Genomic DNA, 24,011 nt, shown 5'->3' on the forward strand with positions numbered 1-24,011 from the left:
TGGATAGATCCCATCCACTCCGGATGCCTTTTTTATGTTTATCTTCAACAATTTCTCCTCCACTTTCCTCTCAGTTATCATCTTGCTCACTGCCAGAGTTTAATATTTATACAAATATCATTAGAGGTTGGAACTATTGCACTATATGGTCCCATGCAGCAATGAGGCTCTTCCTTACTGAATAAAAGAACAGAATCTTCTCCTTCTGTTTAAGACTTCCATCAAGAATTGTCCATGAATCAGTCAGAATCATCTTTCTGATTTAGTTTGCTATGTAATCAATTTCCAAAAAAGAAGTAGGAGACTTAACAACTGTTGGTCTAAACAGTGGTTCACAAATCGCACCCTGGTACACTTGTATGCCAAGACCCTTTTCATGCGTGCTGCGAGATTAGGACAAACTCCAGTGAGTTCAATGGCAATCACTATTTAGGTGTGCTGTGAATATGCATCCTTTAACTTCAAGTGTCATTTGAGTGATAAAATATTGAGAACCACCGGTCTAAAACATTTATACATCACATTCTTCAACATGTCAAGTACTAATGACCTCAGTAAATGTATATGAGGCACTTATTGAAGAGCTAAGATCAGAGTTTTAAAGTTTGTATAACATTTAGAGGAATGGCAATATATCCTTTATTCAAGTCAGACAAGAGAAACTTGAACAGACCTTTATACTTGTGAGAATAACAAGGTATCCAACCTTACCTGGTTATCCTCACAAGTATAAAAGTCTGTTCACAAGGATTGCTTAGGACTACTCTCACTAGATGTTTCTTGTTAAGCTTTCTTGAAGAGCTAAGATCAGAGTTTTAAAGTTTGTATAAATTTTTTCTTTGAGTTCATTATTATGTCTTTTATCAAAAACTGCTTTTGGATAAGGAAATGGATTTGGACAGAGTCAGTGCCACTCACTAGTGCTTGCTTATACTCTTTGATTTGGTAACCTTTTTTAGTGCCGCTTCTGTTTCTTCTAGATAGTCTCTGTCAGAGGTTGCTGCAGTTCTACTTAAAATTTTTTATCATTAACAGATAAAACAGCAGGAATTGAGGATGCCACGTAAACAAATTTATTTGGAGCAAAAAAGGATATCAGCCAAAGTAAAATTAGCAGTTTTTAATCCTATTTTAACTGATACAACTAAAAGCTGCGTAAGAAATAAAGGAATTAATCAAAAAATTATAATCTCCAGGAATGAGAATTTTAACACAAAATTCTAAAAAATCTACAAAAATACTTAATTTTGAAAATACAAGCCATACTGTCTTCCTGAAAGTTTAAATTATAGTGTGACTTACAAGAGGGGTTTAAAAAATTGTAATTGAATTGTCTAGATCTGGGATGGGTACACAGTTTGCTGTTATGATGAAAAGAGCACTGTAATACATCAATGCAAACTCAATTCCAAGATCAATTCCCAATCAGTTTGTTACACAAAGAATATTTATATTCTTTGTGTAAAAGAGCTCTTTGTGTTAAAAAAGTTCTTTGTGTAAAAAGGATGTGGGAAGGTGGGCTAGCTAAACACATGTTCAAAGAAAAAAAAAAAAATCCTAATAGACCCAGGGGCAGATTAAAAGGAAGGTGCACTAAGTGTCAAGTATGCATTTAAAAATTAGCTCAACCCTGAACACTTATCCTGGTTTTAAATTATGTTAAGTGCATGAAATATTTTTTTCATATCAAAACCAAAGAAAAAAATTAAATCTGAGATGAAAAAAAAAAAAAAATTTTTTTTTCATCTCTTTTCATCTATTACGCTAACAGATGGCAAGACCATATTACAAATTAGCATTAGCATTAGCATTAGCAGAGGCATATGATGCAAGAAAGCAAGCTCATTCAGCATCAGCCAAAAAAAAAAAAAAAAAAACACAACCACTATTCCCATTTCACCCCTCCGTTAGTTCGAAATACCTGTCCAGCTGAGCCTTAAATTTGTTTAGGCTATCAACTTCAACAACAAGTGATGGAAATCTATTCCACAAACCAACTGCCCGCTGGCTAAAGGCAAATTTCCGCACATCTATCCGACATCCGTCCTTCCTCAATTTGAATTTATGCCCTCTCAGGTGATTATTCTGAGCAAGAGGAAGAATCCCATCGGCATTGAGCATGCTCAAGTCATTCAAAGCCTTATACACCTCTATCAGATCACCTCGCCGATGCCTAGTCTCCACACTCTGTAATTTGCAAAACTTAAGCCTTTCTTCGTAAGAGCAACCCTTTGTTCCATTCACTAATCTTGTTGCCCTTCACTGTACTCATTCCAGCAGCTCTACATCCTTGAAATGAGGCCTCCAGACCTGTATACAATACTCAAGGTGTGGCCTGACCAATGCCTTATACAACGGAATAATCACATCCCTATCCCTGCTAGAAAAATTCCTGTATATCATTGACAAGACACCATGAGCTACTCTTGCAGCTCGTCTGCACTGCTCAGAGAACTTCATATCTGCCTGCACAATTACCCCCAGTCCTTTTCGTTCTCTACCACTGTCAGCATAGTACCACAGAGTTGATACGTTGATCTGGGGTTACTGTTTCCCATATGTAGTACTTTACTTTTGTCAATGTTAAACTTCATTTGCCACCTCTCAGCCCATCTGCTCAACCTTTCCAGATCCTGTTGCAGCAGCATAGCATCAGTAGTGTCCTTAACAACCCTGCCAACCTTTGTATCGTCTGCAAACTTAGACATTAAGCTTGATATACCATAATCAATATCATTTATAAATACAGAAAACAACAATTGACCCAACACTGAACCCTGAGGAACTCCACTAATAACATTAGTCCACGTTGAGCAGTGTCCATTGATTACCACTCTGTCTTCTGCCACTCAAACATTCCTTTATCCATAGCAGCAATTTGCCTCCAATGCCACACTGCTCCAATTTGTGCAGCAGTCTTCCATGCGCAACAGTATCAAAAGCCTTTCTAAGATCCAAATATATAATATCAAAGTTATTCCCTGCATCCAGTTCTTTTGTGACTACATCATAGTATCCAATCAAATTGGTCAGACAAAACCTGCCCTTAACAAAACCATGCTGTGTCTAAGCTATAACTGAATTCTTGTCTAGATGATCCTGCAGTGCCTCCATTAATTTTCCTGGAACCGAAGTTAAACTAACAGGTCTATAATTACTTGTGTCAGCCTTTGATCCTCCTTTGTGAATTGGGGTTACATTTGCACATCTCCAATCTATGGGTACCTCCCCTGAGTCCAAAGAAGCTCTCATAATTATGGCTAGGGGTTTGCTTACTTCCTTTGCTGCCTCCTTTAATATAACTGGATAGATCCCATCCACTCCAGGTGTTTTTTTTATGTTTATTCTCAACAATTTCTCCTCCACTTTCCTCTCTGTTATTACAAAATCATCTAGCTCAGTGCCAATGTTTACTTTACCTACGACATTCCCCTTCCTGAATAACTCCTCATGTGTGAATGTAGATGCAAAATACTCGTTTAGATTGTTAGTCACCTGAGCAGGATCCTCAACTGTTGAACCATCAACATCCAGTGGACCAATCTGATTCATCCCTTTCCTTCTTGAGTTTAAATAGGTAAAGAACTGTTTTCTGTTTTTCTTTGCATCCTTTGCCAAGGATTTCTCATAATCTGCCTTTGCCTGCCTAATCTCCTTTGTGACTTGGCTACAGACCAACTTATATCTATCATAGGCTTCCATGTTACCCATTAATTTGTATGTATCCCATGCATTTTTCTTCTCTGCCATATGTCTCATTAGTTCATCTGACAACCATTTAGGCCTGAACCTTGAACAATATTTCGTGGTTGGTATGTAAAGCCTGGTAGCTTCCAAGATTAGTTCCTTCAATGCTTCCCACTTTGAATTTGCTATTGGTAACATCATCAGTTGGTCCCACTGTATAGAATTTAAATACTGTCTCAGACCATCATAGTCGCCTTTACGAAAGCAAAAACCCTTCCCTTTACCTCTGATGGTAGTTACCTCCTTGAGTAAATCCCACTTCAGCACACTGTGATCACTACCACCTAGTGGTTCCTTTATCTGCAGATTCTTAATGCATGAAGAATCACTACTGATAATCAGATCAAGAGTATTACTCCCTCTAATTGCCTCCCTAACATGATGGTGTAGAAAACATTCATCCAATAAATCCACAAAAGCCTTGCTAGTGTGTGAGTGACCAAACCACAAATTCCAGTCAATATCTGGGAAATTAAAATCCCCCATTATCAGACTCTTTGATTTACTGGTCCATTCTATTTCCCTGTACAGTATCTTATTATACTCATCAGAGTCATTAGGCCTATAGCACACTCCTACTCTCAATCTTGATTTACCTATGCTTATGTCACACCAAACTGACTCGACACTGCACACTCCTACTCTCAATCTTGATTTACCTATGCTTATGTCACACCAAACTGACTCGACACTGCCCTGTCCATCGATGTCGACTGGCTTCACTTCCTTGGATTTTATGTGTTTCTTAACTAATATCATAACCCCTCCTCCCTTCCTATCCTGTCTATCCTTTCTGTAGACGTTGTACTCCCCAAATTCCAGTTCTGCATTCTTTATATCTGTGTGACACCATGTCTCTGAAATCCCCACAATATCTGCCTTTGATGTTTTGAGCAATACCTCAAATTCATCAAATTTATTTACTAAACTCCTAGCATTGGTGTACAGACAAGTATACATGCACCTTTTTCTATTCTTAGCTACCCTAACACAACCCATGTGTTTACTTGTATCGCAATGACTTCCAGCAGTCTCTAAAATATCCTGCATCTTGTTTTTCAGGCTTCTGCTCATTCCAATAGAAGCAGTGCAAGAATCTCTTTCACCTCTGCCAGTGGCTACTGTTAATCTATTAGTCTTTGTCTCTCCCCAAGCTAGCAGTTTTCCGACCTACCTAACACTGTCTCAATAGCATCAGCAAATATTCTTGCACCCTTTCTATTTAAGTGTATCCCATCCCTGTAGAAGCAATCTCTCCTGTTAACAAGTACAGTCCAGGCTGAAAAAAATTCTACCCCTTGAGCCTTGCACAATCTTTCCAGGGCTGAATTGATCGACAAGGCTCTCATCATATACTCCCTCCTATCGTGTCTGGGCAGAATTGCAGACACTGTCAAATTCAACCCTACTTCAGGGCTTTTTTTCAACAGTGACCTGTACTTGTTAAGTAATTCCGCTGGTCTCCTACTATTAATATCATTAGTGCCAACGTGTACAACTATATTCACTTCTGTGCCCTTAAAAGATGATATCCGCTCTAAAACGTCATCATCCTTTGCCCCTGGCAGACATAACCTGGTCCTGTTCCACCTATAATTTTTACAAAGCATGTTCCCCGTTTCCCTCACAATAGAGTCACCAACAACTGCTAGTTTCTGTGGGACCAGCGCATTCTGCCTTGGGGGCTGCCTCTGTGTTGCAAGATGACCAATTGCAAGCTCTGGCGTTGATGTGGGCAGCTGAGAGCTTGATGGGCCCCTCCATTTATTTCCTTCGAGGGCATCCAACCTGTCCTTCAAGGTCTCATATAGGCCCATAACAACGCTGAGTTGTCGCCTAATTTCTTTGCGCTCCTTGCATCGTGCACACACAAAGACATCCCCCGTGGCAGTATCATGTCCCGTACCCGATTGCTCCGCAAACATCAAGCAAACAGTGCATCTTAAAAGGCTGTGATTCAGAGGGCAACTGCCCCCCTCAGTTCTCCCCTGAACCACAGCACTCCCATTAGCTTGCACCTTTTGCTTTGCTGCTCTGGTCTGAGTCATGATTTCGATTTAATGTCAATAAAATTACAATTTCAGAACAAAATTAAAACCTTAAACATGTATCTTAACACAGTTATAACGCTATATTTATTTTTCAGTATCGAGTGTTATCTACGAGTTCCCTACAAATGAGGAATTATGAAAAAAGTAGTTCTTTGTGTAAAAGAGTTCTTCATGTAAAAAGTCCTTTGAAAAAAAGTTCTTCATGTAAAAAGAATATGGGAAGGTGGGCTAGCTAAATAGATGTTCAAAGCAAAAAAATGAATCCTAATAGACCCAGAGGCAGATCAAAAGGAAGGTGGACTAAGTGTCAAGCATGCATTAGAAGAGGACCCACTCTAGCTAGGGATTAAGGTATAACAGGAAACAGGTTTTTACTACCACAGTGACCTGTAAACCTATCAGGTATAGCATATTTGGAAAATGATGATAAGATAGGGATTTCAATTTAGTGTCAAAATCTGCCAATGAAAGGTGAGCAGGGTGGTTAATGACACTAATCAGCAATAATTAGATCTTTTAATGCAAAGTAGCATTTCGGTAGTACCAACTCAAGGTGGTCGTAACGAAAAAAGACCTAGGGATCAATGTACATTCCAAACCAGTGTAAATTTACTATTCTCAGAGTAGTGTTGAAAGGCCATTAAGCAAGTCAAACAATGCTCTGCAAATAGTATATTTACATTACCGTTCTTTGGGCTCTGTCAATGATGTACAGCAGCTTTTGCAGAAAGCTGCTGTACATCATTGTACAAAGCTTATCTCATTATATAAAGCACAGTAGTTAGGCCATATCTTGAATACGGCATACAGGTTTGAAATCTCTATTTAAGAAACACTGGGTTTGTTTGTTATTTGGTTTTTAGGAGCATTAGCAACTAAGGCCATATTGTTCCGGGATATGCGGTGGACATTCCCTGACCTTTCCGCATCTTCCGTATTTGGTGGTGATGGGCTCGAACCCCGGTCTAATCAAGAAGTGTGTGCTACACACTGCTGCTCCTTCCCAAAGAAACACTGGGATTCTATAAACTGCAGTGTCTGGAAATGTGCAGTATCCACATTGAAGTGTAGATCTAATCGAAGTGTTTAAGATTTTAAAAAGGGTTGAGTAAACTAAATAATGATACCATCATTACTGTTTCTCCAGTGCACGTACAATGTGACAAAGATTTAAATTAAACTGGATGGCTGCAAAACAGATGAGTGAAAATTTGCCTTCAGCCGGACAGTAACTGATTATTGGAACGAAATTCCATCTAGTGTTGTGTAAGTAGATGGTCTGAAAAGATTTAAGGAAGGACTGTAATTTGAGGGTTTAGGATCAAACAACGTTAACTACAAAATCATTTTGTAGTCAACATTTTTGTAATTAACCAAGAAAAAGTCATTTTAAATTTTCTTGGCTTATCGAAAATATACTTACAGCCCAAGTTAACTTGTAAAGTACTAAAGAGATGCAGTTCTATGACATGATATGCACTGTTATTTGTATAAAGTAAAATTAAAGTTATCTAAAAAAAAAATGAAATTTTGTAGTTAACGTTGAAAGGATGGGAAAATGAAAGGGGTGATTTTTTTTTTTTCTTTTTTTGCTGCCGGTATAAGCTTGCTTCATTGCATCATTTTACCAGTACTGTATAATCTCAGTATTTCCTTTCTTGCTCAAATTCATCATGCTGCTTATTTCATCATTCATTTCAAGTCTCAACTGCTCTTCCATTGGTTTATATAGCATAACTTTCTACACCTTTTAATCTGACATGTCAGTTAATTTGTCACAATCTTGAGAGTTATATTGGTGATAAATTATCAAGATTATATACTGTATGCATGCTAATATTTATACTAAAACAGAAATGAATATAATTTTACTTGAACTGTTCTGTAGAAACTAAAACTGTATAGAGAAAGATGTTTCGTAGTGGTGTCCAGCCCATTTATATACTAACACTACTTGTAATGTGCATTCTCAACATACTGGATAGATCACTGCTTACAATTATACTAGAAAAAACTATTAACCAGCAGTCACTACCCTAGAATAATACAAATTGCAATATGATCTTTCCACATATTATTCAAAACATAAAGATTGTGATATGTGAAAATCTATATGTGATGGAGAAAAATGGATGCCATTTTTGATATGACATCCATTTTACTTAATGGGCACATATAATTAGCCAGGCCTGTGTATTTCCTAAAAAAATGTATATCATAAAATAGCGAAAAAAAGCACTACACTGAAGATATAAAAAGCACACTTGGATAGCCTATGATCATTAGACAAACTTTAGACAGAGGTAAACATTCCATACTCACATGCAGTAGATTTTCTGTCTGATAAACACATAAAAGGAACATCTTTCTTATTCCTAAATAAATAAAAAAAATAACATTTAATCTGACTCATCAAAAACTATAGAATTATTATTAATGATGTAAAAGGCAGTTTCAACATGTGTTAAAAATCAAAATGAAATTAACAATTTCACTGATTCATTACTGAAAAAAATAAAATTGGGAAACCTATTTGTCCTTGTTGGTTTGATGCTGCCAACGATGCACTGGCAGCTGAGGCCATAATGTGGCAAGTCAACCATATTTTTGTAATAGGCTTCAGTACTTTTTATTGCTCTGTAACTTTTCCATGCCGTCTTTTTCTGCTCAAGTAATTTGGCAACTTCATTGTTCATCCAACTTGGAATCCTCCTTGTGGAGTATTTATTTAATGGTATATAAACACTCAAGGCTTCTGTGTTTAATGTTTTAAAGGTATACCATAGTTCAATTGTATTTGCTCTCTGTGAGATTTCTACCCAGTTAATAGAGGCCATGTAGCACCTTAAGGCATTGTAATTTCTTTTCCAGAAATTATAACCCATTCCTTTGCCTTTAACTACTGCTACATCTCTCTCTTCATCATCCACCACAGAACTCTGTGATAACTTCCTGCTACTGGTTCCTGTACTGTCAGCCCTATTACGTCATCTGGTTCATGGGTGATGATGAGGTCTAGAGTGTTCTCTTCCCTAGTACTTTCCCTGACATGTTGATACAAATAAAAAGCATCTAGTTGATTTAAAAATTTTGTCACCCCATGAGGAGTTTCCTTCCCATTTGCTCCAATCAATTATAGGCAAACTGAAATCACCCACAATAAGACATTCACACTTACTTCCCTATTCCATTCGCATGTAGAGGCTCTCATCATAATCTTCAAAATCACCTGGCCTGTAGATTACTCCCACTCTCATTATACCTTTGCATCCAACTATTTCACACCATACAGATTCCATACTAGCATGTGAGAAGTCTGAATCCGGGAAAGCTTTCATTGCATTCAGACTACTTTTGATAATAAGCATGACACCACACCCCTTCTATCTTCCCTGTCCTCCCTAAATACATTATACATACTTTTGAAAATGAAATGCACAGGGCATAATCCTTATGGGTTTTGATAATTAACTATATAGTATCGGTGTAAATACAACACAGTTAACCCATAAACTTTAGCATTAGCATTAGTAGAGGCATTTGATGCAAGAAAGCAAGCTTATGCAGCATCAGCCAAAAAAAAAAATAAATAAAATAAATAAATAAATAAAAAATAACCACTTCCACTTCACCCTTCTGTTCATTCAAAATACCTCTCCAGCTGAGCCTTAAACTTATTTAGGCTATCAACGTCCACGACAAGGGATGGAAGTCAGTTCAACCAACCACCCGCTGACTAGAGGCAAATTTCCTCACATCTATCCTACATCCGTCTTTCCTCAATTTGAATTTATGGCCTCTCAGGTGATTATTCTGAGCAAGAGGAAGAATCCCATCAGCATTGAGCATGCTCAAACCATTCAAGGCTTTATACACCTCTATCAGATCACCTCACTGGTGCCTAGTCTCCAGACACTGTAATTTGCAAAACTTAAGCCTTTCTTCGTAAGAGCACCCCTTTCTTCCATTCACTAATCTTGTTGCCCTTCTCTGTACTCGTTGCAGCATCTCTACACCCTTCTTCAAATGAAGCCTCCAGACCTCTATACAGTACTCTAGGTGTGGCCTGACCATTGCCTTATACAAGGGAATAATCTCCTCCTTATCCCTGCTAGAAAAATTCCAATACATCATCGACAATACACCATGAGCTATTCTTACAGGCAGTCTGCACTGCTCAGAAAACTTCATATCTGCCTGCACAACCACCCGCAGGTCCCTTCCATTCTCTACCACTGTCAGTGTAGTACCACAGAGTTGATATGTTGCTCTGGGGTTGCTGTTTCCCATATGTAGTACTTTACATTTGTTAAGGTTAAACTTCATTTGCCACCTCTCAGCCCATCTGCTCAACCTTTCCAGATCCTATTGCAGTAGCATAGTGTCAGTAGTGTCTTTGACAACCCTACCAACCTTCGTATCGTCTGCAAACTTGGACATTAAACTTGATATACCATCATCAATATCATTTATAAATACAGAAAACAATTATGGACCCAATATTGAACCCTGAGGGACTCCACTAATAACATTAGTCCACGATGAGCAGCGTCCATTGATTACCACTCTCTGTCTTCTCCCCCTCAACCACCCCTTTATCCGTAGCAGCAATTTGCCTCCAATACCACACTGCTCCAATTTGTGCGCCAGTCTTCCATGTGCAACAGTATCAAAAGCCTTTCTAAGATCCAAGTATATAATATCAAAGTTATTCCCTGCATCCAGTTCTTTTGCGACTGCATCATAGTATCCAATCAAATTGGTCAGGCAAGGCTTCCCCTTAACAAAACCATGCTGTGTCTGAGCTATAACTGATGATCCTGCAGTGCTTCTTTAACCAGTGCCTCCATTAATTTTCCGGGAACAGAAGTTAAACTCACAGGTCTATAATTACTTGAGTCACCCTTTGATCCTCCTTTGTGAATTGGGGTCACATTTGCACATCTCCAGTCCATGGGTACTTCCCCTGAGTCCAGGGAAGCTCTCATAATTATGGCTAAGGGTTTGCTTACTTCCTTTGCTGCCTCCTTTAATATAACTGGATAGATCCCATCCACCCCAGGTTCCTTTCTTGTATTTATCTTCAACAATTTCTCCTCCACCTTACTCTCAGTTATTACAAGATTCTCTAGCTTACTGCCAGAGTTGAATACACCTCTGGCATTCCCCTCGCTGAATAACTCCTCATGTGTGAATGTCAATTCAAAATATTCATTTAGTTTGTTAGCTACCTGAGCAGGATCATCAACAGTTGACCCATCGATATCAAGTGGACCAATCTGATTCATCCCCTTCCTTCTAGAGTTTACATAAGTGAAGAACTCTTTGCTTTTTTCTTTGCATCCCTTGCGAAAGATTTCTTGTAATCTGCCTTCGCCTGCCTAACCTCCTTTGTAACTTGGTTACAGATCAACTTGTATCTATCATAGGCTTCTGTGTCACGTGTTAATTTGTATGTATCCCATGCATTTTTCTTCTCTGCCATATGTCTCATTAGTTCATCTGACATCCACTTAGGCCTAAACTTTGAACAATATTTCTTAGTTGGTATGTAAAGCCTAGTAGCTTTCAAGATAAGTTGTTTGAATGCTTCCCATTTTGAGTTTGCTGTTGGTAACATCATCAGTTGGTCCCACTGTATAGAATTTAAATACTGTCTCAGTCAACATCATCAGTTGGTCCCACTGTATAGAATTTAAATACTGTCTCAGTCCATCGTAGTCGCCTTTACGAAAGCAATAACCCTTCCCTTTACCCCTAATGGTAGTTACCTCTTTGAGTAAATCCCACTTCAGCACACTGTGATCACTGCCACCTAGTGGTTCATTTACCTGCAGATTCTTAATGCATGAAGAATCACTATGATAATCAAATCAAGAGTATTACTCCCTCTAGTTGCCTCCCGAACGTGCTGATGTATAAAACAATCATCCAATAAATCCATAAAAGCCTTGCTAGTGTGTGAGTGACCAGCCCCCAAATTCCAGTCAATATCAAGAGTATTACTCCCTCTAGTTGCTTCCCGAACGTGCTGATGTAGAAAACAATCATCCAATAAATCCACAAAAGCCCTGCTAGTGTGTGAGTGACCAGCCCCCAAATTCCAGTCAATTTCTGGGAAATTAAAATCCCCCATTATAAGACTCTCTGATTTACTGGCCAACTCTATTTCCCTATAACCCTTCCAATAACCCAAAAAAACCCAAGAAAGCAATAACCCTTCCCTTTACCCCTAATGGTAGTTACCTCTTTGAGTAAATCCCACTTCAGCACACTGTGATCACTGCCACCTAGTGGTTCATTTACCTGCAGATTCTTAATGCATGAAGAATCACTACTGATAATCAAATCAAGAGTATTACTCCCTCTAGTTGCCTCCCGAACGTGCTGATGTAGAAAACAATCATCCAATAAATCCACAAAAGCCTTGCTAGTGTGTGAGTGACCAGCCCCCAAATTCCAGTCAATATCTGGGAAATTAAAATCCCCCATTATAAGACTCTCTGATTTACTGGCCAACTCTATTTCCCTGTACAGTTTCTTATTATACTCATCAGAGTCATTAGGCCTATACCATACTCCTACTCTCAATTTTGTTCTCCCAATGCTTAAGTCACACCAAACTGACTCGACACTGCACTGTCCAGCAATGTCGACTGGCTTCACTTCCTTAGATTTTATGTATTTCTTAACTAATAGCATAACCCCTCCTCCCTTCCTATCCTGTCTATCCTTTCTGTAGACATTGTACTCCCCAAATACCAGTTCTGCATTCCTTATATCTTCGTGACACCACGTCCCTGAAATCCCCACAATATCTGCCTTTGATGTTTTGAGCAATACCTCAAATTCATCAAATTTATTTACTAAACTCCTAACATTGGTGCAAGCATCCATGCAAGTATACATGCACCTGTTCTTTTTCTTAGCTACCCTAACACAACCCATGTGTTTACTTGTACCCCAATGATTCCCAGCAGTCTCTGAAATATCCTGCATCTAATTTTCCAGGCTGCGGCTCATTCCAATAGAAGCAGTGCAAGAATCACTTTCACCTCTGCCAGTGGCTACTGTTAATCTATTAGTCCTTGTATCCCCGCAATCTAGCAGTTTTCCGACCCACCTAACACTGCCTCGATAGCATCAGCAAACATTCTTGCACCCTTTCTATTTAAGTGTATCCCATCCCTGTAGAAGCAGTCTCTCCTGTTAACAAGTACAGACCAGGCTGAAAAAAATTCTACCCCTTGAGCCTTGCACAATCTTTCCAGGGCCGAATTGATTGACAGGGCTCTCATCATATACTCCCTCCTATCGTGCCTGGGCAGAATTGCAGACACTTTCAAATTCAACCCTAATTCACGGCTTTTTTTCAACAGTGACCTGTACTTGTTAAGTAATTAGAACTGCATATGTAGCATAGAGGGCATCGTTTTAATTGTATCTCATATTGTGGTTGCCTTCACAACAAGATAGCTGCTATTGCATTACTTCACATAAATAACGCTTCTCTAGTAGAGAAGACTACTGTTATTTATTTTCAGCACCACCCAGACGATCATTTCAAAGCTATTGGGCTTCAACCTCAGTGGGCGGGCAGGTACACAGGTAATACAACAAGCCATCACAGTTGCAAAGTTATATCCACAATATGAGAGATGCCAAAAGGGTGTACGCTACATACATAGTTCAAGTTTATGGGTTAACTATGGTGTATTTACACTGATACTATATAGTTAATTATCAAAACCCATAAGGATTATGCCCTGTGCATTTAATTTTCAAAATACATTACCACCACACCCTTTTGGCATCTCTCATACTGTGGATATAACTTCACAACTGTGATGGCTTGTATTACCTGGGTACCTGCCCGCCCACTGATGATGAAGCCCAATAGATTCGAAATGATTGTCTGGGTGGTGGTACCGCTGAAAATAAATAATAGTAGTCTTCTCTACTAGAGAAGCATTATTTATTTGAAGTAATGCAATAGCAGCTATCTCGTTGTGAAGGCAACCACAATATGAGATACAATTAAAACAATGCCCTCTATGCTACATATGTAGTTCAAGTTTATGGGTTAACTGTGGTGTATTTACACCGATACTATATAGTTAATTATACATACTGCACTGAAACTCATCATCCCTTATCTCTCGGTGGCACCATGTTTCTGAAAGCCCTATTATGTCAGCATTACTTGTCCTAACCAGCAGTTTGAATTCACTCATTTTATTGATGACACTGACATTACTGCATAAACAATTAAGACTTAGTGTTCCTGTATAGTTACCTACCCTGACACACCCCTTAAAATTATTTAAGCTAGCTTCCCTGGCATTTGCTACTACTCATTTGAAATGCTTTTGCCCTCAGAACACCTTGCTACTAGGTTCTGGTGCAGTAACAAACAAATACTCTTGAGGTAGTAGTTATCAATGGACACTACTCTTCGTGAACTTATGTTATTAGTGTAGTTCTCCAGGTTTCAGTCCTGGGCCTATTGTTGTTTACAATATTCATCAATGACACTGATGAAGGTATATTAAGCTTAATGTTTGAAGATGATATTTAATGATGCATAATGTTTGCTTAATGATACTAATGTTTGCAGATGTTACAAAAGTTGGCAGGGTAGTTAACGACAGTCATCAGGGCAAGCTACAGCAACAAGATCTAGGAAATTTGGGTCAACAGGCTGAGAAATGGCAGTTGTAGTTTAACATATACAAGGTACTGCATTGCATATGGATAGCAGTAACCCCAGAGTAACTTATCAACTGTGTGGACCTACACTTAGGGTAGTAGAGAATGAAAAAGAACTAGGGTAATTGTGCAGTCAGACGTGAAATTCTCTGAACAGTTCAGACATGCTGCCAGGACAACTCATAGGGTTTTGTCAATGACATACAGAAACTTTGCTCACAGGAATAAGGGGGTAGGCCATTTGTTAGGCCCTTTGTAGGCCATTGTTAGGCTGCATCTTCAGTACTGTGTACAGGTCTGAAGGCCTCAATTTAGGAAGGATGTAGATCTGCTGGAACGGGTGCAGAGAAGGGCAACCAGATTGGTAAAGGGGACAAAAGAGTGTTCTTACCTATAAAGGTAAGAGCACGCTGCAAATTTCGGCATCTTGAGACTAGTCACATGTAGGGAGATCTGAGTGAGGTGTTTAAAGTCTTGAATATCCATTCAAGATTGCAAAAGCTGAATATTAATGGCAGTCTTCATTTGCTGAGACTACACGAGCATAAATTCAAGTTGAGGAAGGATGGTTGCAGGATAGATCAGCCAGCAGGTGATTGACTGTTGGAACAGACTTCCATCCGTTTTTGTGGAAGTGGATGGGTTGAATAAATTCAAGTAATTTTTTTTTTTTTTTTTGGCTGATGCTATATAAGTTTGCTTTCTTGCATCATTGTCATTACTACTACTATAATAGTAAATGTTAAACTAAACAACCAAAGTCTTAAACATAAAATAATACAACTAATATTTGTATAATTTCCATTATAAAAACTCCTTTAAAATACTAGAATTAAAATTTGATTAAACAATATGATTAAACCCTAGGATTAAATTTGAAAGTGTCTGCAACTCTGCTCAGACATGTATCTGAGCAGGGTATTTGATGAGAGTCTTGTCAATAAATTCGGCCTTGGAAAGAGTTTGGAGTAGAAATTTTTTCAGCATGGTCTGTACTTATTAATAGGAAAAACTGTTTTTATATGGATAAGACATACTTGAATTGAAGGGGTGCAAGAAAATTTTCTGATAGTACTAAGACAATGCTTGAGAAGAGGCCGAAAATTGTTAGCATGGTGTGGGATATACAAACTAACAAATTAACAACAGCCACAAGCAGAGGTGAAAGTGATTCTTGCACTACTTCTTTTTGGACATGGGGAGTTCTCATGGGACAAGCATAAGCTGTGTTAGCATTACTAACAGCAGAGATGGTATCATCATCATCATCCATTCAATCTACAGCAGAATGAAGGATTCTCCAGCAACTTTCCAGTTCCTTCTGTTTTGTGCAATGGCAATCCATTTACTGCCCACACTCTTGAATTTCATTTGTCCATTTCCATTACTGTCTTCCTGGTTTTCTTTTGGGTACCATATTGTTATTTTCTTAGTCCATCTGCCATCATGTCTTCTAGCTGTGTGTCCTGCACAAGTCCATTTCAGTTCTTTAGTTTTGATAAGAATGTCCTTTACTTAGTTTGCTGCCTACTCTGTGTGTTTCTCTTCTTATCCAACAGTCTGATTCCTAATATTCTTCTCTGTGTAGTTTTCAGCTTCTCTTCCATTCTTTTGTTAAGTACCCAAGTTTCACTTCCATAATTTATGGTGGGGAATATATATTGGTTCATTATTTTACATTTCAGAAAAAATCCAGATATTGCTCCTCAGTATGTGACTACATTTCCTGAATGCTACCCATCTGAAATTTATTCTTCTCTTGACTTCCAGCCATTTATTATTATTAGAGCTAATGAGTTATCCAAGATTGTGATCATAAGCTATGATCCTGAAGAATTAGAGGAAAATCTTAATTAGTTAATTAGTCCAAAATCCTTATTAGTTAATAAGGATTTTGGACTAAACATGAATATGGCTAAAACAAAAGTAATGATGAACAAGTATGCCTCAGAAAGGGAAATAATTATTGAAGCAGCAGAAATTGTAAAGGTGGATTCATGTTTAGTCCAAAATCCTTATTAACTAATAAGGATTTTGGACTAATTAACTAATTAAGATTTTTCTCTAATTCTTCAGGATCATAGCTTATGATCACAGTGTCATCTGCAAATTGTAAATGGTTTACATACTCTCCATTCACATTGACTCCTTTCTGAGAACAGTCCAATCTTTTGAAGGCTTCTTCAAGGGCAGCAGTAAACAATTTTGCAGATATTGTGTGTCCTTGTTGAATTCCTTTCTCAATTTTAAATGTGCTACTGTCTTTGTCTAGTCTAATAAAGGAGGTAGTGTGCTCAAATTTTCTTCAAAATCCTAATGTATGGGATGTCCATGCCTTGGCAGTGCACGAAACATTGCCTTAAGCTTTATGGAGTCAAATGCTTTTAAAAATCCACAAATGCTAGGCAGGCATAATGGCGTTTTATATTCATTTTCTTTCTCCATTAGCTGTGACATTATGTGAAGGTGATCTAGATATTAGATATTAATGGTAGGAGCAGTGAAGAAAACAATAATCACCTCCTTGTCCCTGCTTACGTAATTTGTGTATTTCATTGATAGAACCGTATGCACTATCCTAGCAGCCTGTCTACACTGTTCAGGATAATACATGTACGACTGTATATGAATCCCTATTCATGTAGGAATGTATATGAATCCCTATTCATGTAGGACTGTAGAAATTCCTATTCATGTAGGACTATATATGAAAGTCAAAATTCAAAGGAAATTAGAAGTTTCCAAGTGATTAGTGGATTTGGGAGAATGATAGAGGCAGCAGATGATTTTGACAGAATGAGGTAGAGAGATTTTACGACCAGAGAAGAAAGAAATCTCAGGGATAAGGAGGTGATTATTCCCTTGTATAAGGCAATGGTCAGGCCACACCTAGAGTACTGTATACAGGCCTGGAGGCCTCATTTCAAGAAGGATGTAGAGCTGCTGGAACGAGTACAGAGAAGGGCAACAAGATTAGTGAATGGAACAAAGGGGTGCTCTTACGAAGAAAGGCTTAAGATTTGCAAATTACAGTGTCTAGAGACTAGGCACCAGCGAGGTGATCTGATAGAGGTGTATAAAGCATTGAATGGTTTGAGCATGCTCAATGCTGATGGGATTCTTCCTCTCGCTCAGAATAATTACCTGAGAGGCATAAATTCAAATTGAGGAAAGACAGATGTAGGATAGACGTGCAGAAATTTGCCTTTAGCCAGCGAGTGGTTGGTTGGTGGAACAGACTTCCATCCCTTGTCGTGGAAGTTGATAGCCTAAATAAGTTTAAGGCTCAGCTGGACAGGTATTTTGAACGAACAGAGGGGTGAAGTGGGAGTGGTTTTTTTTTTTTTGGCTGATGCTGCATAAGCTTGCTTTCTTGCATCAAATGCCTCTACTAATGCTAATGCTAAAAGAGGAGATTCCAAATTAGCAAGTCTCTGATAGGAAATATCAGAGCAAACATATGCACAAGTATTACCACCTTCAGAGCAAAAGCAATCATACATAGTGCAACTGAGATGAGCAGTGGTTGAAGAAACCAGTAATTGGGATTCTGTCAGAAAAAAGTAAGTGAGGCTTGGCAGATTGCAGGTGGCAATGGACATCACTGAGATTGGAACTCAGATCTTTTATATTTGTAAAATGAATGAGGATATTTTTGGGAGGTTTTGATCTTTTCACAGTTAAGTTTGTTCTATTAGTTTGACTATTAGAACGAGCGAGAGTCTGGAAAGCAAGGCAATGGAGATTTCCAGGACTGCTGGGAGTCATTGTGGAACATATAAATACATGGGCTGTGTTAGGGTAACTAAGAGTAGAAACAGGTGCATGTATACTTGCATGTACACCAATGCTAGGAGTATAGTTAATAAATTTGATGAGCTTGAACTGCTAGTCAAGACATCAAAGGCAAATATTGCAAGACTTTTGTGGATTTATTGGATGACTGTTTTCTACAGCAACATGTTCAAGAGGCAACCAGAGCGAGTAATACTCTTGATCTGATTATCAGCAGTGATTATTCATGCATTAAGAATTTGCAGGTAAAAGAACCATTGCATGACAGTGATCACAATGTACTGATGTCGAAATTACTTAAAGATGTAACTACTATCAAGGCTAAAGGGAAGGGCTATTGCTTTCGTAAAGGTGACTACAGGGGTCTCAGACAGTTTTTAAATTCTGTACAATGGGATCAACTGATAATGTTACCAACGTTGAATTCTAAATGGGAAGCCTTCAGGGACTTAATTTTGGAGGCTACTAGGCTTTTCATTCCAACTAAGAAATGCTGTTCAAGGTTTAGGCCTAAGTGGATGTCAGATGAACTAATGAGGCTCGTGGCAGAGAAGAAACATGTATGGGATGCATATAAAGTATTAGGTGACACAGAAGCCTATGGCAGATATAATCTAGTCTGTAATCAAGTCACAAAGGAGGTTAGACAGGCGAAGGCAGATTATGAGAAATCCTAGGAAAAGGATGCAAAGAAAGACAGCAAAGAGTCCTTTACTTATGTAAACTCTAGAAGGAGAGGGATGAATCACATTGGACCACATAACATAGATGGGTTGACAATTACTGATCATGCTCAGGTAGCTGATAAACTGAATGTGTATTTTGCATCTACATTCACACATGAGGAGTTATTGAATGACAGGAGTGCCAGAACTTTCATGTGATGCAAGAAAACTTATGCAGCATCAGCCAAAAACAAAAAAAAAAAAAAAAAAATCACACCATTCCCTCGAAATGCCTATCCAGTTCTTCCTTAAATTTATTCAACCTACCAACTTCCACAACGACAGATGGAAGTCTGTTCCAGCAATTAACCACCCACTGGCTAAAGGCAAATTTCCACACATCTATTCTACATCTGTCTTTCCTTAATTTGAATTTATGCCCCCTTAGGTTTGTAATCTGAACAAGTGGAAGAATCCCATCAGAATTCAGCATGATCAACCCATTCAAGGCCTTATACACCTCAATCAGATCACCAGGCAGGTGCCTAGTCTCCAGCCATTGCAATTTGCAGAACTTAAGCCTCTCTTGGTAAGAGGATCCCTTCATTTCCCTCACCAATCTTGTTGCCCTTCTCTGTACATGCTCAAGCAAATCTACATCCTTCCTAAATTGAGGCCTCCAGACCTGTACGCAGTACTCAAGGAGTACTCAAAATAATGATAACGGTATCACTGGTTAAAGAAGCATTTCAGGATCATCTATACAAGACTGCAGTAATAGTTAAGACACAGCATGGGTTTGTTAAAGGGAGGTCTTGTCTGACCAATTTTATTGGATACTATAATGTGGTCACAAAGGAACTGAATGCCAAAAATAATTTTGATATCATATACTTGGATTTCAGGAAAGCTTTTGATACTGTTGCACATGGAAGACTGCTGTACAAATTGGAAACGTATGGCATTAAGGGTGAGTTGCTACAATGGATAAAGGGATGGTTGAGTGGGAGACGACAGAGGGTGGTAATCAATGTACACTGCTCTTCGTGGACAAATGTTATTAGTGGAGTTCCCCAGGGTTCGGTGTTAGGCCCATTGTTGTTTTGTATATTTATCAATGATATTGATTAAGGTATATCAGGTTTAATGTCCAAGTTTCCAGGTGATACAAAGGTTAGCAGGGTTTTTAATGACAGTAAAGACAGTATGCTGCTCCAACTTTATCTAGATAAGTTGGGCAAATGGGCTGAGAAGTGGCAACTGAAGTTTATCATTGACAAATGCAAAGTATTGCATACCTGTAAACCTACCGACTGCGTGGTACTACAGTGAGGGAAGTGTAAAGTGAAAAAGATCTGGGGGGTAATCGTGCAGTCAAATATGAAGTTCGCTGAGCAGTGCAGATGGGCTGCCAGGGCAGGTCATGGAGTCTTTTCAATGATATATAAGAATTCTGCTAGCAGGGACAGGGATGTGATTATCCCGTTATACAAGGCAATTATTATTATTATTATTAGCTATATGGTGCAAGGAAGCCTGAGGCTTATGCTGCACCGGCCAAAAAAAAAAAAAAAATTCCCTATTACCCTGAGAGAGAGAGTAGTAGAAAGGAATCACCAAGAAAGAGAAGAATGATGATATCCAGCTCAGGACCCTGGGTGTGCCAAGCCCATCAGGAGGCCTCAATTTAGGAAGGATGTAGAGTTGCTAGAACGAGTACAAAGAAGGGCAACAAGATTGGTGAAGGGGAAAAAAGGATGCTCTTATGAAGAAAGGCTTAAATGTCCCCACAAGCTTACATCCGTGAGTTTGGGCTTGGTACACCCAGGGTCCTGAGCTGGATATTATCATTCTTCTCTTTCTTGGTGATTCCCTTCTACTTTTGACTCTCTCTCTCTCTCTCTCTCTCTCTCTCTCTCTCTCTCTCTCTCTCTCTCTCTCTCAGGATAACTCTGGAATTTTTTTTTTGGATGGTGCAACATAAGCCTCAGGCTTCCTTGCACCATATAGCTAATATTAATAATAAGTCTGCAAATTGCAGCACCTGGAGAGCAAACATCTGCGAGACAATCTGATTGAGGTGTATAAGGCCTTGAATGGGATGAGCAAGCTGAATGCTGATGGGATTCTTCCTCTTGCTCAGATTAAGAACCTGAGGGGGCACAGATGGTTGAGTGACAAATTAAGGAAAGGCAGTTGTAGAATAGATGCGAGGAAATTTGCCTTCAGCCAGCTGATAGTTGATTGGTGGAACAGACTTCCATCTTTTGTTGTGGAAGTTGAAATGGGCGGGGTTTTTTTTTTTTTTTTTTTTTTGGCTGATGCTGCAAAAGCTTGCTTTCTTGCTGGTGTATGAAGTAATGAAATTCTAGATAGGTTGTACACACACAGAAAAAATATACCCAGCTCCTTGACATAATATGTTATTACTTAGTTGTAGATACTACTTAGTATCGGTAACGGTATCAAATCCACGTGTCACAAACCAAATTTTTTTTTTTTTTTTTAACCAAATTTAGTCGATTTATTAACCAACTGTTATATCAAATTATCTTCTATAAGTAGATTATAGACCTAGTCAGGATCCTTAGTTTATTCTAAATTGAGATAGCGAGATTTGGAAGCTAATCAATACTTACGAGTCCGTAGAAATACCGTTCGTGAATTCCCGCCATTTTTACACGATAGCATAAGCTTAGTGTCGTATAGTGCATAATATAATATTGCCAATTAATCAGTAAATCTATTAATCTTGATAAACTTTATTGTCAATTAAATTGTACTTTTAACTCTATATATATATATATATATATATATATATATATGTAACGACTTAATCTAACAAATAATTAATACATAACTATAGTGGTACACGTGATACGGAAGTTGTATAAAGGGAACCCGTAGAAAACACCAGATACCGAAAAAAATATATATATAACATAACTGTTTTGGGATATAACTTAAGGATTTAATTTTTGTTTTGAATTTTATTGAATTAAATCGGAATCATGACTCTGACCAGAGCAGCAAAGCAAAAGGCTCAAGCTAATGGGAGTGCTGTGGTTCAGGGGAGAACTGAGGGGGGCAGTTGCCCTCTGAATCACAGTCTATTAAAATGCACTGTTTGCTTGATGTTTGCGGAGCAGTCGGGTACGGGACATGATACTGCCAAGGGGGATGTCTTTGTGTGTGCACGATGTAAGGAGTGCAAGGAAATCAGGCGACAACTCAGCGTTGTTATGGGCCTTTATGAGACCTTGAAGGACAGGGTGGATGCCCTCGAAGGAAATAAATTGAGGGGCCCATCAAGCTCTCAGCTGCCCACATCAACGCCAGAGCTTGCACTTGGTCATCAGGCAACACAGAAGCAGCCCCCTAGGCAGAATGCGCTGGTCCCACAGGAACTAGTAGTTGTTGGTGACTCTATTGTCAGGGAAACGGGGAACATCCTTTGTAAAAAGGATAGGTGGAATAGGACCAGGGTATGTCTGCCAGGGGCAAAGGTTGATGACGTTGTAGAGCGGATATCATCTTTTAAGGGCACAAAAGGTGATATAGTTGTACACGTTGGCACTAATGATATTAAGAGTAGGAGACCGGCGGAATTACTTAGCAAGTACAGGTCACTGTTGAAAAAAAGCCGTGAATTAGGGTTGAACTTGAAAGTGTCTGCAATTCTGCCCAGACACGATAGGAGGGAGTATATGATGAGAGCCTTGTCGATCAATTCGGCCCTGGAGGGATTGTGCAAGGCTCAAGGGGTAGAATTTTTTTCAGCCTGGACTGTACTTGTTAACAGGAGAGATTGCTTCTACAGGGATGGGATACACTTAAATAGAAAGGGTGCAAGAATTTTTGCTGATGCTGTCGAGGCAGTGTTAGGTGGGTCGGAAAACTGCTAGTTGGGGGGGATACAAGGACTAATAGATTAACAGTAGCCAGTGGCAGAGGTGGAAGTGATTCTTGCACTGCTTCTATTGAAATGAGCAGAAGTCTGAAAAACAGGATGCAGGATATTTCAGAGACTGCTGGTAGTCATTGCGGTACAAGTAAACACATGGGTTGTGTTAGGGTAGCTAAGAATAGAAACAGGTGCATGTATACCTGCGTGTACACCAATGCTAGGAGTTTGGTAAATAAATTTGATGAATTTGAGGTATTGCTCAAAACATCAAAGGCAGATATTGTTGGGATATCAGAGACGTGGTGTCACACAGATATAAGTAATGCGGAACTGGAATTTGGGGAATACAATGTGTATAGAAAGGATAGACAGGAGGGGAGGAGGGGTTATGCTATTAATTAAGAAACACATAAAGTCCAAGGAAGTGAAGCCAGTCGACATCGATGGACAGGGCAGTGTCGAGTCAGTTTGGTGTGACATAAGCATAGGGAAATCAAAATTGAGAGTAGGAGTGTGCTATAGGCCTAATGACTCTGATGAGTATAATAAGATATTGTACAGGGAAATAGAGTGGGCCAGTAAATCAGAGAGTCTTATAATGGGGGACTTTAATTTCCCAGATATTGACTGGAATTTGTGGGTTGGTCACTCGCACACTAGCAAGGCTTTTGTGGATTTATTGGATGATTGTTTTCTACATCAGCATGTTCGTGAGGCAACAAGAGGGAGTAATACTCTTGATCTGATTATCAGTAGTGATTCCTCATGCATTAAGAACCTGCAGATAAATGAACCACTAGGTGGCAGTGATCACAGTGTGTTGAAGTGGGATTTACTCAAGGAGGTAACTACCATCAGAGGTAAAGGAAAGGGTTTTTGTTTTCGTAAAGGCGACTATGATGGTCTGAGACAGTATTTAAATTCTATACAGTGGGACCAACTGATGATGTTACCAACAGCAAACTCAAAATGGGAAGCATTCAAGGAACTAATCTTGGAGGCTACCAGGCTTTACATACCAACTAAGAAATATTGTTCAAGGTTTAGGCCTAAATGGTTGTCAGACGAACTAATGAGACATGTGGCAGAGAAGAAAAATGCATGGGATACATACAAATTAATGGGTGACATGGAAGC

The 24,011-nt window shown here is 38.8% G+C and overlaps 1 protein-coding gene across 1 annotated transcript in view; it reads right to left on the reverse strand.

Annotated features, from left to right (window-relative positions):
• Nucleotides 1-24,011, reverse strand: part of dtr (defective transmitter release) — a 675,513-nt gene that overhangs the window by 48,363 nt on the left and 603,139 nt on the right. Inside the window, exon 10 of the mRNA XM_090385868.1 lies at nucleotides 8,121-8,173. Within this exon, the coding sequence (XP_090241994.1) occupies nucleotides 8,121-8,173 (53 nt within the window). The remainder of the gene's footprint in view (nucleotides 1-8,120; nucleotides 8,174-24,011) is intronic.

Source organism: Mastigoproctus giganteus, chromosome 12 (assembly GCF_048544385.1).
Source record: "Mastigoproctus giganteus isolate SK-2022 chromosome 12, ASM4854438v1, whole genome shotgun sequence".
NCBI lineage: Eukaryota > Metazoa > Arthropoda > Arachnida > Uropygi > Thelyphonidae > Mastigoproctus > Mastigoproctus giganteus.